This window comes from Emydura macquarii, unplaced genomic scaffold (assembly GCF_026122565.2).
Source record: "Emydura macquarii macquarii isolate MOO-44397 ecotype Brisbane River unplaced genomic scaffold, CSIRO-AGI_Emac_v2 contig_2890, whole genome shotgun sequence".
Taxonomy (NCBI): domain Eukaryota; kingdom Metazoa; phylum Chordata; order Testudines; family Chelidae; genus Emydura; species Emydura macquarii.
Genome location: NW_027133027.1, coordinates 2077267 through 2093812, shown reverse-complemented (window position 1 = coordinate 2093812; position 16546 = coordinate 2077267). Strand labels below are relative to the sequence as shown.

The 16546-nt window shown below is 40.7% G+C and overlaps 1 protein-coding gene across 1 annotated transcript in view; it reads left to right on the top strand.

Moving 5' to 3' along the window:
• ELOVL2 (ELOVL fatty acid elongase 2) overlaps positions 1-16546 on the top strand; it is a 75725-nt gene that overhangs the window by 32435 nt on the left and 26744 nt on the right. The window contains exons 2-3 of the mRNA XM_067568423.1: positions 4713-4776; positions 13078-13265. Coding sequence (XP_067424524.1) covers positions 4713-4776; positions 13078-13265 — 252 coding nt within the window. The remainder of the gene's footprint in view (positions 1-4712; positions 4777-13077; positions 13266-16546) is intronic.

Sequence of the window (16546 nt, the reverse complement as noted above, 5' to 3'; positions counted from 1 at the left end):
CCCAGACTACTGGGGGGAAAGACATGCAGTTAGGAGGGGCGATGTGGCTGGGGCGGTACAGTGCTTGACACGGAGGAATGGACGGGGGTGCGCACTGCTTGAGGGGAGGCATACATGGCTAGGAGGGGTGTGCTACTGGGTGAGGGGGACAGATGGCTGGGGGAGGTGCTGCTAGGGTGGGGGACAGCCAGCCAGGGCGGAATGGCTGGCATGGCTGGGGGAGGGGGCACCCTACTTGCAGGGGCACGGCCGAGAAGCAGACAGCAGGGGTGTGGCACTGCCGGGGGCTGGGATTAACCCAGTCTTGTGTCAGCCCGAGCCTGGACTTGCTCCCGGCAGCAGCAGGCCAGGCCCCCATCTCCCTGTGAGTCCGGCCAATGGTCCCTGGCCCCAAGCAGTGCGGCGTCTGTGCCCCCTCCTGGCTTGGCACCACCCTGCCCTGCTCCTCTCCCATGTTGCGCTGAAGCGCCCGGCCAGTGACTCCACTCAGCCGGTGCCCGGGAGCCAGGGCCCCATCCCTACACTTCACTCCCCCACCCATCGTTACGCCACTGAGCAAATCGCGAACAATAAATCAAGGAGAATCAAAGCAAGTTCAAATATATGCTCTGAAGCTCAGGCTATCTGAAACACGATAGCTCTTACAAGGTTATGTTTTTACATCTGATGCAGCTGAGCAGTTAGAAATGGATTTTTTGGGGGGGGGGGGTGTGGTTGTAAATACATTAGGAAACTTCTAAGCCACATGAAAATTCCAGAGTGAGAGAAAATGGAACTAGTAACACTAGATGCTGCTCATGATTTTATTGATTAACTTCCTTATGACATACTTAACTTATATAAGAGAAAGCAAAAAGCAGAACTAAGAATAAAATTGATAATCAAACTATTCAATATGTCAATGCTGGTCAATCTCATTAGGATGCTTTTCATAACTTCCAGAGACAAAGTGGTTGAGATAATACCTTTTATTGGACCAACTTCTGTTGGTGAAAGGGACAAGCTTTCGAGCTACACAGAGGTCTTCTCCAGGTCTGGGAAAGGTACTCAGAGTGTCACAGCTCAATACAAGATCAAACAGATTGTGCTAACTAGTCATGTTAAACATATGGTAAGGGATCATTCAAGGTGAAGTGACAGACACTTGGGAGATTTTTATATGTTGTCATCATGACTACTAGTTTAATTTGGATAGTTCTATCCCGCAGCATCCCAGGGAGAACAGAGCCCTTTGTGTTTACATTTACCCAAGACATAGCTATGTCTATATATTTTTCCTGCCAGAAAGGTAGTTTCTAGTCTAGAGCATTTGATGGTAAAATGGTAAAATGCTTGCAGAGCAAATACCCATTGGCAAACTGTTCCTATTTTTGATTCTTCCATATAAAAGCCAACACTGTATGGACATCATGTGGATTGTTTTTGCATAGGTCATGTTGCCTTTATATCAGAAAACCAAGGCAATCATGTGACAGAGGTGTAAACATAAGGCAAGTTTAAGACTGATTTTCCCCCCATTCAAAATGACCTTGACACAATGTTTCAAATATAATCAGCATGAAAATAATATTCACCTATGCACATTTTGTTGCTACTCATTCATCTCCACCTCTGTTGCAAAAATAACTACCTCATGAGAACTATATAAGTTGCATATTGTCATTTGATAGCAATTTTTCCTCCTTGCAATTATTCACACCAGTAAGGATTTTTGGGGGGAGGGAGGTAAGAAATGGGTGAGAAAATTGATGACAGTGCCGATATCCAGAGCCAGGTCCTATAAAGCAGAGGGAAGGAAATAAGACCTGTATTAATCTCAAGCCTGGTAACTCAAGCTTGATAGATCGGCAGCTAAGAGACACAGAAATGATTTGCCAGAAATGCACCCAAGCCACACAAATGTTTACCTTTCAGACTGTTTCTGTTTTCTTGTATTTTTACATACAGTACAATTACATATCTCAATAGCAGTCACTGAAGAGTTCTTCCAAAAGCCAGCAGCATAATATCAGCTACTGATTTCTTTTTAGAAAGTTTTATTTTGATCTCTCAGTAATTTTTCACAGTCCCATTAGGTAAATAAACATATTTTCTTGTTTAACTTTGCAGGCATAGGATTTAGTCAGCAAACATCAGCCTCTGAACAGCTCTGAGGTATACAAAGGGGTAAAGTGATCAAGAAGTGTGGAAATCATGGGACACACGGAGAGAGGCATAAGTCTCCTGTTCTGCCTTTTTCACTAAGATGGCCTCTGTAAATGAAGCTAGCCCCTATAAACAACCTCCATAAATTAAGCTGGCCTTTGGTAGGTTTAGCTGGTGATACCAATCTCCTTGATGTATTCATCGCTATCTCACTCACTTGTGCACTTGTGAAGACACACAGTATCACAAACAAATGCAAAAACCCACACATGATCCTATAAATGTATTCCATTTACAATGTACATATCAGGTATGAGTTTTTTTTCTTGATTGGATATACTGTCCATGCCTGATAACCCCTCTTTTAGGCATGAATAGTGAAATGTAGTCATGCCTGCTAATGAAATTACCATCCCCTGCAGAAAGTAGGCAGGTATCTTTTTTTTAAAAAAAATCTCCCTTTTGCTCTCCTCTTCTTCCATATAAGCAGTTGCAAGAATTCAGTCTGTCAGTAATTCTAATTAAAATACATCCTAAAGTAGACTTCCCCACAGCATTCAACTATAAAAGGAATTGATATTAATTATATTTTTATGATGTGTAAATATTATTTACATAATTTGATCATGAATGCAAGCAGCTTTGTATTCTAATTCCGATAGTTACCTGTCTTGAATGTACATAGATGTGTCTGTGTGTGTTTAAAAACCTATTAATCTACAGATAGTTCTGCCTCTGTGAAACACAGAATTGGCAAGGGGTAGGATCTATTCCATTTTATTGCATGGCACTGTTCTTGACTTGCAGTAGTTGCCTAATGACATGATAGTATAGCAGATGCACCGACTACTGATGGGAGCAGGCATGACATTTTCCAAATGAAAAAGGGCCAAGTCTTCCCTTTCAGAAAAAACTTTAAATCAACAGGGGCCTGGATGGCTCAGAGATACGATGATGGGTGAGAGCTTTCTATCGGTTTCACTTTGCTTAACTGTGGTGGCTCAGTCATGATGCCTGTTCGAAATTAGTTTGCTGGTCTGAGAATAATTTCTAGCAGACAGCTCTCCATTTCACAAACCCACCATTGCAGCTGGCACCTTGCTGGCAATCGCAGCAGCAAGCCCAAGACCGGGCTGGACCTGGAGATGGAACTACCCTGCAACTTCAGAGGTTGCTTCCAGGTCAGCATGGGGTGTGGGGAAAACTTTGGCTGCTGGGATCAGTAACTGTTCTGCGGAGAGGAGCCTGTCTCCAGTGCCATCCATCAAGCACCTTTCAGAAAGGCTAAACTTCTCGGCAACCAAAAGTCGAACTAAAGAAAGATTTGCCTTATATCAATCCCCTTGATTGGAACCTTTCCCCTCATTTGTAAAAATAAAACTAAAAAAATAAGTTTGTTTTTGTTCTGTTTTTGTTTTTCTGAGATCTGATGAACAATGCAGCATTCTGTAGAGATTCATTTCTTCACCCCAAGGTGCTGCAAAACCTGTCCCCTTTTGAGACATTTCACATAGACCAGGAGCAAGTTATGTGCAAAAGTGAGTACAGAGAGGTACACATTTATTCCCAATAACCAGTCTATTCTGTTTTAACAATCTTAGTAAACCAAATCCTGCTCTGTGATGTGCAAATACATTGGAGGGTAGAGAGCTTAGGGAGTTCTTTTTCAAAGCAAAACAATAGAGCAGAAATACAGTATTACTATGTAACAGTCAGGAGAATTCAGAAAGCACAGCAGGATATTTTGGATGACTGGTCCCCTATTCCTTCCAGATTGTGATCTCTTGCTAGGAGTTGTTTAGTTAAGGGGACGGACTGTACAGTATGGGAGTATATGAAGCAATATATATGAAAATAACCTTTTGATTAAGGCATTGCACTATAACTCAAGAGATCACTGTTCAACTCCCAACTCTGCCACAGACCACCTGGGATAAATCAGAGTAGCTCCATTAAATTGGACATTGGGCAAACCACTTAATCTCTCAGTGGCTCAGTCCCTCTCCTGGAGAGTAGCAATAAGGAAATTCTGAGATGTTCACAGTGTGGTGATGAAGGAGTAAGGATGTGGATTATATAGATTTTGCAGGTTTCTTCAAAACAGAAAATCAATAATTGTGGCTTCATAAAGCAGATCAGGGTAACTGCCTGCTCTTTTATCAAACATAGATTATAATGGAAAAATTAAAAAGCAACCATTACTGGGGTGAAAGAAGGCTAAGGTATACTTTCTACACATAAAAAGGCACCCATTACAGATTAGGTTCATTTAAAGGCTTGCTCATTTTCATTTCCAAAATCTCCATCTAATTTGCGTTTATTTCCTTAGATGTCTATTGTGGTTGGTGCATGCTACTTCCACTAATGATGTTAATGGTTGCTGTGGGTGTAGACGCGGCAGAGTATACCCTTAAGTCCTTTCATGTTAAAAGAGCACTATTTTTATGCGGATGATTGTTGTCAGGTACCTTGAGACACATGCATTTAAAAAGTTCTCTGCAAACTTATTTTTGTATTGTATTTTCCATGTGAAGCATGAGATAACAATTTGTCATGTGTCTTTCTAGGAGCAGCTGAAGGCTTTAGACCAGGAAATAAATGCATTTGTGGATTATATGTTTGGGCCTCGAGGTAAGTGTGCTTTTCAGAGCTCAAAATAATTGATCTTTTCATGTGCAAACAAAAGCTGTTTGAATCATCTTCAGATGCAATATAATAATTGAAAATAAGAAAAGCAGTTGCATTCATGAAGATGTTCAAAGCTGACTAGAAATGTTGAGTGCCTCACTGCAAACACCATACGGAGGCCAGGCGAGATTTTCTGAAAGTGTTGAGCACCCACCTTCTGGAAAATCAAGCACTATGGTTGCCAGACCTCCAGGATTGTCCTGGAGTCTCCAGGAATGAAAGATTAATCTTTAATTAAAGATTACATCATGTGATGAAACCTCCAGAAATACATTCAATCCAAAACTGGTAACCCTATCAAGTCCCTGTGACGTCTCTCAGGTTGGGCACTCCAGAACTGTCTCCCCAAAATCATCAGTTATTTAAGAAAAAAGTCTTTAGCGCATCATATAGTTAAAGAAAAAACAAACAAACAAAACAAAAAATTTTTGAAAACCCAGAAACTCTAAGTTAAGGTTTCAAAAACAACTCTCGCCTTAACTCTCGCCTCTTCCAGCTAATCACACAACACTTGTTTACACCCAGATATATCACATTACATCATGATCATCGGCATTTCCACTCTAGCCCACAAATAATACCCAATGTATTGCATTACAAACCACTTCTCCACTTATCACATTTGGGTCATTGATCCCAATACAAAGTTTCCTTTACTTCAGCCACCTAATACATTGGCCATATTCATAGGGTATGCAGGGGTAAAAGGCTCCTCCCTTCCACCCCTAAAACGTATCCTAGGACCATCCTGGCCCAGAGATAACTAAATCTGGAGGAAAAGATGATTATAGAATAAACGGAACATGCATCTATTACTGGCAACCCTTCTTAAGTATTTGCAGAATACATAGCTGTGTATTCGTGCACTCAGCTGCTATGGTAATGGAAGTCATATAAACACAAATCAGACATGAGAGATGAGTTTTTCCTGGCTCATTAATATTTGCATGGTGTTGGTCTCAGATTATATCGCTTCAGAAATGTGTACAATAATACGACCTGGTCAAAAATTATTCTACAGAACAGTTTTCCATCAAAAAATGCCAACATGACAAAATCAAAGCATTTTGTGAGAATGTGAGCATTCTCAAAAGTTTAATGGAAATTACTGAGACGTTTGGTTTCAAAAAAGTCAAAATGTTTCATTTTCACTTTGTTTTGATTTGACATGCACATTATAATTTATAGTAAAATAAGTCAAACAAAACAATTTGATCTTATTGAAATGGAACATTTGGATAAAGTCAAAACAAAATATTTTTGGAATATTTTGTTTCATGAAAAATTCTAAAAGATTTTGACTTTTCATTCTGAATCAGGATGAAACCAGACTTCAAAATCTCCAAATGTTCTGCAGAAAGGAAATTCCATTTTTCCATCTGTAATAATAATCCCAATCTTCATGTGGTTCATCTAGCTAACAAAGATACTAATCCTGTGAGATATTGACTTCACTGATAGTTAAGAGTATCCAGAACTCCATAGGATCAGAGCCAACATCTCAGTAAACCTGGTGCAGTTCAGAGGTCATTTCTCTCCCCTTTCTGGTCTTTGTCTGCTTGCTATAGTTATTTCCTGAGCAAATCATACTTGCTTCCTGATCAAAATGTGAAGACCTACATAATAGTGTAATTGTAAAGTATAATTTATATTATAATTGAATTTTCAGATGCCTCATGCTTGCATTTCATTAGGTTAATATTTTTCAGATCTTAACATTTCTTCCTTAAAAAGGGAAAATAGTTACAAGATTCTTAAAAACAGGAACGTAGCATTTTTTATTCCTGTGGGAGTTGCAATCACCTCCAGTAACTCTGAAGCATACATGATCTTTGCAAAACTTTTTGTTGGTGGAAGATTGCAGTTTCTGGATTTCTACCTGAATCATTTAAAAAATGAATAGAATGGCTTCCTAGAAAATACTTGTAAAATTGACCTTTAACACTAGCAAGCTAATGCAGGCTAATAACCACATTTTATTCTTCTTTACATAGCTAAAGGCCATGCCCTTTCATCCTCCTCTCCCCAATGCCTCCTGAACCAAGTCTTTGAGATGGATGAATTGCGGTTAACATAATTACATAGCAAATGCTATAGCTACCCTGGGTCTTCAGAATGCATTTTGATTAAAAACAAGTACTGCTTGTGCCAACTCACTCAAATAGGTTCACAGCTGACATTTGAAAGGAAAAATCTCACAGGAGTGACTGCCATTTGAAAGGAATTGATTATTAAGAGCCAAAACTAGCCAGATAAACAAAAAATCTGTGAAAACGTGTAGTGCTCAGAGAGTGATGGTTCTAAAGAGGTTCGTGGACAGACACACATCCTGAGGAACGTATTGGAGGAGAAATGAAATGGGACTTCACTCCCTAAGCTTGGCAGGATCTAGTGTCACTCTCCTTCCACATTGGTTGCTTCAGATACTTTCCTCAGTGCACCTCTGCTCAAATGTTAGGACTTTGCCTTTTTCCTCATTTATTGTTGAGTTGTATCCAGTGCTTAATTTGTGTGAGGACTGAGCCCTGGCACCTCTAGGCTTGCTGCATCAATTATAAAAGTAAAAAAAATTGCTTGGGCCCTGACCCCTCTTTCATTACAAATTAAGCACTGCTTGTCTCTTATCACCTGGGAGCGAGACCTCAGTGGTGACATACTCTAGCTCTTGAGGCTGATCCTGGCCCTTACTATGATCAGTTTCCATTGATCCCACTGCTCTAAATTGCATCTTTGGACACAGACTGGCACCCAGAGACACCACAATCAGGGAAGCTTAACGGTAGTTTAAAGCCTCCCTCCGCCTTGGCTGCATTGGATGCAGAAGGACAAGAACCAAAGATGCAGCCCTTTGGCTTAGACATATTATCCTGTTTCTGATAAGATATGCTGTTAGCTGTGTTTTTTTATAAATGTGTCGAGAGGCTTTCAGATATGGACACGTATAAGTTGAAACAATTGTTTGCCTCTGAATCCCTTCAACACAGGTATCTCTCCCTGTTTAACCCTGCAGAGGGGAAGGTTACAAGTTATTCTGAAGTATGGTATTACTGGAGGAATGCTCCTATGTTGCTGTTTTGTTCTCAGCAGGCAACAGGCTTACTTTCCATCTCCTTTTCCTACCTCTCTGCTACTGCCACCTGCAGGCCAGGACAGAACTGCAGTGTGTTCTAACTGGTGCCGCTGGGAAACAGGCACCCAAGTGGTACAATCTGATATGACATTTCTGAATTTACCTGTCCCTTTTAACCAGGCATTCATCGGATCAATTAAGACGCTGGACATAGCTGTGCTACTGCAATTACGAATTGCAATGTAAATGTTTTAAAATACTCCTAGGACATCATAATCAATTCCAACACATCTGAAAACATGATCTCGTTAGTCTAGGGTCCCACACAGTAGCATGCACTTTTACTGTAGAGGTCTGTGTATGTATCATGACACAGTCCAGTGTAACATGGCACCCTATAAAATGGTTCTGTAGACAGATGACGCACAAGAAATTGCTGAAGTAGATGCACTGACCTCCAAGGGAGAAGCTCTGATGAATTCTAGTGAATTTATCTAAGAAGACTAAAATAACAAGGAATTACAGACTTCTTTCTGTCTGAAATAAATAACTACTCAGTTTCTTTAAAAATAATCCCTCTCTTTTATTTTGCTTTATTTTTAGTCAATAGCTGTTTTAGTGACAAGGAGGGCTGTTCCACAGGCAGGCAAGCAGAGCAATCACCCTAGATACCAACTTCTAAGGCCTCACTTTTTTTTTCTGCTCTGCTCCTGCTTGTCTGGATTGGGATGCACCAAAAGCGTTTTCTGCCTTTTGTAGACCAAATATTACTTCTAAAGCAGTTTCCACTGGTGCTGTTGAAACTCAGCTAACACAAGCAGTCATCCTGCACTAAAGGCAATCGTGGAAGCTTTGCTATTGATTGCAGTGGGTATCAGCAAGCACCCTGTGTGGCTCTATCTCCCTTTGCTAGCCCTCATAAAGCAGTTTAAATTGGCTGCAGCTTCTGGCTGCAAGCAATAGAATACAACTTGGCTCTTATTATAGAACCTTTTGGCTCAAGCAATAGAATACTACTTAACTCTTATTATAGCACTTTTCATCAGCAGATCCCAAATCACCTTCAGAGGTGGACAGTATCATTATCCCCATTTTACAGATGGGGAAATGGAGGCACACAGAGGGGAGATGACTGTCCCAAAGTCCCTGAAGACCAGTGGCAGAACTGGGAGTAGAACCCAGATATCTTGAGTCCAAATCCTGTGATCACACAACCCTGCTTTTAGATCCAGAGGTCCTTACTTCAATCCCTGTATGCCATATTGTTACAGTGAGATGCTTTCCCTGATTTTCTTTACATTTTCTTTGATGCGTACCAAAACAGGAAAGGCGCCCTGCTCAGGACACAGTGATCATTCAGGTGTAAGGATCAAAATGGGGCTTGCTCAATTTGATTCTTTAAACAGGATTCTACCGTGCCTCTCTAGTACTGCAGGTGTGTTTATTATTCTTTATATTAAGGAGAAACAAGAGAAAAACATAAAAAAAAGAAAGGATAGTGACGTAGCTATGTGATGTGAAATAATGCTAGTTGCAAGAACTGTAGCCAGTGGCTTAGTTTGTTTTATCCCTGTTCAAAAACAATTTTAAATTAGCAATGTATTGAGAAAGGATATAATTTTTGAGAGGTGTGATGAAGTCATACTAACGTACCCTTCTATGATACGTATTTTGCATTAACAGCATCAAAACCCAGCTCCAGAAACCAACACCCACAGTCACTAAGACATTCAGATACTAGCCAGACACAAACAGCCCCGCTGTAAGTGACTGAGTTAGAACCCTGAATCTAACCACTTCTGAACATCCTGGATAAAGTCTTGGTTCCGTTAAAGTCAATGCAAATTTTGCCACTGACTTCAGTGGTGTCAGGTTTTCACTCCATGGTTTGGCTCATCACTATTTTTAATTGAAGTGAGTTAATCTGAGCTGGAATCTGAGCTTGTGCACATCTCTCTCATCACATATTGCATTTCAGTGCTCTTGTAATGGTGTCACTCACTGTTTTCGTGTGGAATTTAGTTGTTGGAATTATTCAGAACTGTCAAGCTAACTGTATGTCACACTTTCCCTCGTAAATGGATTAATTCAGATCTGTTTGAACATAAAGAAGCATTGTGAGTCTGAGAAATGGTAGGCATTAATGTTGACCTCTCTCTCTCTTTTTTATGTCTTTTTATCTAATTCATACATTCCCCCCCCCCCCCCCCCAAAAAAAAAAAACCCCTAATGATTCAGTGCTGTTTTTCTAAAAAGAAAAACAATCAAAGCCAGCAGCCCCGCATTTATGAGCCACCTTACCATAAGGAAACAAGTGTGACTGCGTGCACATAAAGAGAGATGGTGAGGAGAAAGGAACATGTTTCAATTTCAAGCTTTAAGAGGGAACACTGAAAACCAATAGTAAGACTTTTAAAAATTATGTTCATGTTGCCTGACGATGTAGCCACGGGTCACTTTGCAATTATTATGGCATTAGAACATGAGCTGTGCTCCTTTAGCAACAATGTGAAAACTTGCTTTCTGTGCCCAGAGTAGAAGCTGCTTTCATCACTTATCTCATTCTCCCCTTTAGCTCACCTCATCTGATTTCTACCAGTAATTTTTTCCTCTAGTTGCAAAGGCAGTATCTGTTTATCTTCTCATAGTCTCCTGTGGAACGCCTTTGCTCTGGAGACTGCATGCACACGTAAACTCTCTTTAGAAATCAGCCTTCTGAAGCAGGCAAGACTGGTGTTATCCACATTAAAATATCTGTCAAGCTTTGTATGGCTTGAGTTTAATTTACCTTTATTTTCTTATGGCTTCTCTGTTTTGTTTGTATTATCATCCTATGCACTGAATCGTGGCCCATGATCAGGTCATAGTCATTTTCCAGAATGACAGAACTTTTTCCAGTGCCATACTAACTGCTGTGGCTCTTATGCTCTTGTATCGATGGTACTGTGTATTTGTACAATATGCTGTCTTGGAACAGACAATGTTAATTCCAGGAGACATGCTCACGGGCAAACTGGCCATCTGGCAGTTCTGGCAAATGCCAGAGAGGGCCGGTGCATTCAAGGGCTGGTGGACTGGTTGGCCTGCCGCAGAAACCTTTCATCAGGTCCTCCAGCTGGGCCTGGCCGAGTGTGGCAGCCACTCTCCCTCCTCCCGCCCCTCCACCTCTTCTCCCCCACATCTCTCCCTCCACGTGCACCCAGTGATGCCCTGGCATGAGCGCAGCTCTCCCACCACGGGTGCCCAGCGGTACCCTGGCCAGTGTGCTTTAAATGCCAGGGCCGATTTTTAGGCCCAGTCCATCACTGGACATGCTGGATATTTATTCCCACCTCTAAGAGATCATAAACACAGTTTCAGGTTCCAAGGAAGAAAACAGTCTTCTAGCTTGCTAACACAGAGTGATCCAAACTGACAAAAGCAAGGAAATCCCAAACAAAGGGTGCAGCTCCATTACTAGCTGACTGTATTTTGAGGCAGATTTATTCTGCAGCTCTCCCAAAGGTGGGAATTCAGCAGCTTCTTGGGAACCCAACTGGGGGTGAGGGGAGGCAGACATAGAGTTTTCCAGCTCTAATTGGTCTGGCTGACACCATCTATGCTTTGAAGAGCTGACACTCTAGTTTAAGACAAAATTCAACTAGAGAGCATAAAACACTAAGAGGGAAGGATGATAGGAATAATAGGAATAATAAGAACACACCTTATCATAGGCTTACTACTCACAAGGGGATAGTTCTATATCATTTACATTTTGTTGTTCAAGATTTTCTGATGAAAAATGCTTTTACCAAAATATTATGATATATTATGATCTTGTAATTTTTAAATCCTTTAATGTTTCATTTAAGCATCCTTCTGAAGGAGTTTTTGACCTCATATTTTGAAGCATGGTGCAAGAGTGAAAAAGGGAAACTGTAAACTCACATGTGGTATGTTACGGTCCAATTTAGCAAAAGGGAAAAGTAAACATGAACGATGAAACAATTGTTTTCTTTTAATAAATCCAATTTATTAATAATATAGTTAAGGGTTATTTTATCATACTGTATGATTTTTAACCCATAACTCATAGTTCAGATAGAGAATGTCTTTTGGAAAATGGGGCAGACTTGAAAGAGACTAGTACATATGATGAAGCAATTTCATTTACCATTATGTCTGCTGCTGAAGGGATTTTGCTGTATTAAGATTACTGCCCCTGGAACCCCAGTCTCTCCCTTTTTCAGATCTTGGGGGGTGGGGGAATCATAATTCTTTGCTCAGGGAATTGGTTTGTTCACCTGGAAAAGATTGATGCTGCAGATTTGGCATATAAGGCTACATCATACTCTTCTTAGTCACACGTGTTCTTATTATTGTCAATGGGGTTACTTGTGTGAATAAAGCAAGCAGGATCTGGCCTTAAAGCTTCATTTCAGGATCAAGCAAGTGGACCACATGAACTAATGAGGGAACAAAAGCAAGGAAATCCCAAACAAAGGGTGCAGCTCCATTACTAGCTGACTGTATTTTTAGGCAGATTTATTCTGCAGCTCTCCCAAAGGTGGGAATTCAGCAGCTTCTTGGGAATCCAACTGGGGGTGAGGGGAGGCAGACATAGAGTTTTCCAGCTCTAATGAGGGAACAAGGCCTTAGTTTGAACAAAAAATATCTTTGATAATCAGCGAAACACACACTGAAAAAGAAATGACAACTGAATAGATTTAATGTGTTTGAAAGCTTTCCCCTATACAAAAGCCCTCCAGTAAGTGAATATATACAACAAAAACTCAGAATAAAAATGAAGTTGCTACTGTCTATGGATTAGTAGTTTTTCAAATGTGTATTTTTGTGTGTATAATATGCAGGCTAGTTGTCCATTGAATAGACTACAATTTGGTACTGATTTTACTTTTAATTTTGTATTTAAATTTTAACCATAAGCCTGTGTTGAAATGAGTAGAGCATTTGACATGTCATTACCATACATGTTATTGCCCTTGGAATGTTACCTCAGGCCATTTGCAATGCTATCGTAGCCATGTTGTTTCCAGGACAGGATAGAGACAAGGTAAATCTTAGCACATTCCCACTTGTGCCTTTAGCACACACCGTTTTGAATATGGGCTTCCTCCTTTTAACAGTACTGAGCAAGCCATTTTTAATTGCTCATTGCATTTGTTTCTGTTCAGATTCCAGGGTCAGAGGATGGTTCCTGTTGGATTCTTACCTACCCACATTTTTCCTTACTGTAGTGTATCTACTTTCCATATGGCTGGGTACTAAGTTTATGAAGAACAGGCCTGCATTCTCTCTCAGGGGTCATCTCATTGTATATAACCTTGGAGTTACACTGCTTTCCTTGTACATGCTCATAGAGGTAAGTTTTCTTAAATGCAACGCCACATCTGAGAAGGGCTAGCACTAAGTCATTTTTCACCCCAGAACTATTTTAGGAAAATATAACTTCCAAGGTAACCTGGGCTTTCAAATTGCAACATCCTTCAGCCAATTTAACAATTGATCTGTGAGACCATTAATAACTCTGACTCCTACAGCACCTTCTAGCCATGGATTGCAAAGCCATTATCAATAAGCTATGCCTCATACCTCGAGTTGGTCATGTTCTGCTAAAACAGAGAGTTTGCAAACATGCATTTGAATTTTCAATGGCTGTTCTGTTCAACTACATCTGTTCTTTTTTATTCACCATTTGTGAATATACCCATGAATTATGCAGTGTAGTTGTAGCCGTGTCGGTCCCAGGATTTTAGAAAGACAAGGTGGGTGAGGTAAATCTTTTACTGGACCAACTTCTGTTGGTGAGAGAGCTTGAAAGCTCGTCTCTGTGGTCCAACAAAAAAAAATTACATCACCTGCCTTGTCTCTCTAAATCCTGTGAATTGTTTTTTATTTATATGCATGTCTAAGGAATGGCTATTTAAGTATGATTGAACAGATTTATGAATATATGCTAATTATTCATTATCTGTTATTCACTATCATTTGTTTATACTCCAGTTAGGTGACTACTTATCAGTAAAGACTACAGTCACAGCAATTATTAGCCATTCATGAACAGAAAAGTGGGTTCAATTTGTCTGATGATTAAGTCACAGTGAATCAGCTCTGTTGTAAAGTAGCATTAATTTGCTTATTTTACAAATGGTGAAATTGAAACACAGAGATGAAGTGACTTGCTCAGAGTCACACAGGAAGTCTGGGGCAGAGCCAACGATAGAACCTAAGTAAACCTGATCTGCAAGGATGTTTTTCCTCCCTTTTAGGTGATATTTTGAGAAAATACAACCCTACATTTTTGAATCCATGTTAATTCTGATCCCTTTCAGAAAAACTACACTGGTCTAGACAACTTCATAGTAATATATGTGTGGTTCCTTTTCCAAATGTCTGTCAGTTTAACAAACTAAGATCTTGGCTATAGCACCTAACGCCCATCCTGGCTTCTCAGGTATGTGCCCATAATGAACATTTCTGGGTGGCAAGGAGATTTTAAGCAACTCATCCTCCCTTGCAGATTAGAATGTGTGCAACTGATGAGAAATGGCAACAGGAGCATAGTGAACCCAGCACAAAACAACCTTTGCCTTGAGCTCATCCCAAAGGTAGAGAATAGGAGTAGGGTCAGAAATCTGAAGTAACAGAATTGGTATCTTTGGTAACCACAGTTCTAAACAATCCTGAATTGAAGATGTGGGTTTCTGAGTAATTAAACGTTAGGGATAATTTCAGTTACTTGACCTCAGTGTTATCATGCTAAAAATAATTCTATGTTTGTTTGGTAAGTAACCCAGCTGGATGAGAGATCCAGGCTGAATCATATGCTTGTTTTTGGAGTGATCTCTGGGTGTTAGATGACATTCCAGACTTGTTCTGACTACCCTTGCAGCATTCCATGCTTCCCAGTGCTGCACAGGGCACCAGTATCGAGTCATCTACAAGAGAAAAACAAGTGCGGATTGTTCTCTCAGCAGAATGGCAAACATGGCTTTGCTCAGAAGTGGCAGAGGGCCTCCTGAAAACATTCACATTTTAAGGGTATTTCTTTTGATCTGAACAAGAGGCAATTACCTGATCAAAATTATGGGCTCAGTTCTGGCTTGTGCAGTCACACAAGGGGGCTAATCCCACATAAATTCACATCTTCTTCAACAGTTACTAGGAGTGCTTGCGGATTGCAGGAACAAGCCCAAAACATGGGAGGAAATGAGCACAAACCCACTTACTGGATGATACAACGATTTGGCTCCTTAATAAAAGCAACAGTTAGAGGGTTAACATTTAATTTGTAGCAAAGGCACAAAGTTATCCAAGTAGTAAGGTTCAGAGAAAATGAAGCATATTACACAGAAAAATCAGAACACTGCTCTCCTGTGTCTGCAAACGGGCTCAGCCCTCCCCCGAGCAGGGAAATACATTAGCTCTTAGCAGGTATAAGTTATATAGCTGAAGTGCATGTGATTTTCAATTTCTTAACGTATCATTGCTGTGAATGCGTTGCACAGACTTTCTTTCAGTTGCCTGATCTTTCCCCTTCTTAAGATTGTTTTGCTGTGCACAGTACTAATTGGTCAACGCCCCTCTGATTATTGATCCAGTCCTCACTTCTGCAACCCATAGCTCATCAGCTTGTATGTCCAGTTCACACACAAGATTTCCGTTGTTTACTAATTAGTGACCGAGCTCACCACTCCATGTTATGGATCTGTTTGTGGACACCCCTTAAATCATTTCCCAGACCATCTAACCAACCCTGGTCCCAATACATCTTAGAACTTCACCTGGACAGCTGTGAGTTGTGTCATTGACATAGTTAAATACTATGCCAGAAGCAGCTCCACTGCACCCCCTACACCATAGTCCTTTCTCTAGGTGGTGAGGGCACAGTCACGCAGAGCTCAACCGCAACAGATGTTCCAAGTTAGGCAGCTTCTCTCCAACAGGGGAATTCTGTGCTGGGCCTTTGCAGAGGGATTATGGTTCCAAGGTACTTGCTGAGTAGTGCAAGAGGGCCATAACTCACTTGAATATCTGGCTCACAGACTGAATTTCAGCAGTTTATTAACAATTGGCTTATTTTTTTTCTTGCAAAAAAAACTTCGATTTTTTAATAATAATCCAAACGCTAATTGAAAGGTTTTTTTTGCAGGAAGAGTGTGTGGGGAGGGGGGAGGGAAGGGGAGAGGGAGACCCAAAAGGCAAAACCTTTGCCCTACTCTAACCAGCATCCTAACTTGTACACAAAAGTGACTAGGCAGCAAGAGCAGGTGGGGAGCACTGCAATCACATGCAATCTCTGGAAAATCCCATTAAGCAGTTAGGTCTCTGCGCTAGACATAGATAACATTAGCAAAATTCACATCAGAAGGAAGCTGTTACAATTCGCATGCTACCTAAACCCACAAACAAGAGACACTTTTGACTACAGACAACTTTGGGACTCCAGGAGCCCTTGAAGCTCAAAACAGAATCCTGAACTGGGACTATAACAATTGGAAGCTGGACTTCCTTAATAATGGGAGCAACCACGAAATCTACCAGGTTCTTGAATGGTTTCCCTCAGCAGTCAGCGTCATCTCTGTCCTCCTTAGATTAAACCTCACACAGCATGCTCTCATCCAACTTCTATCTTGTTCAGGC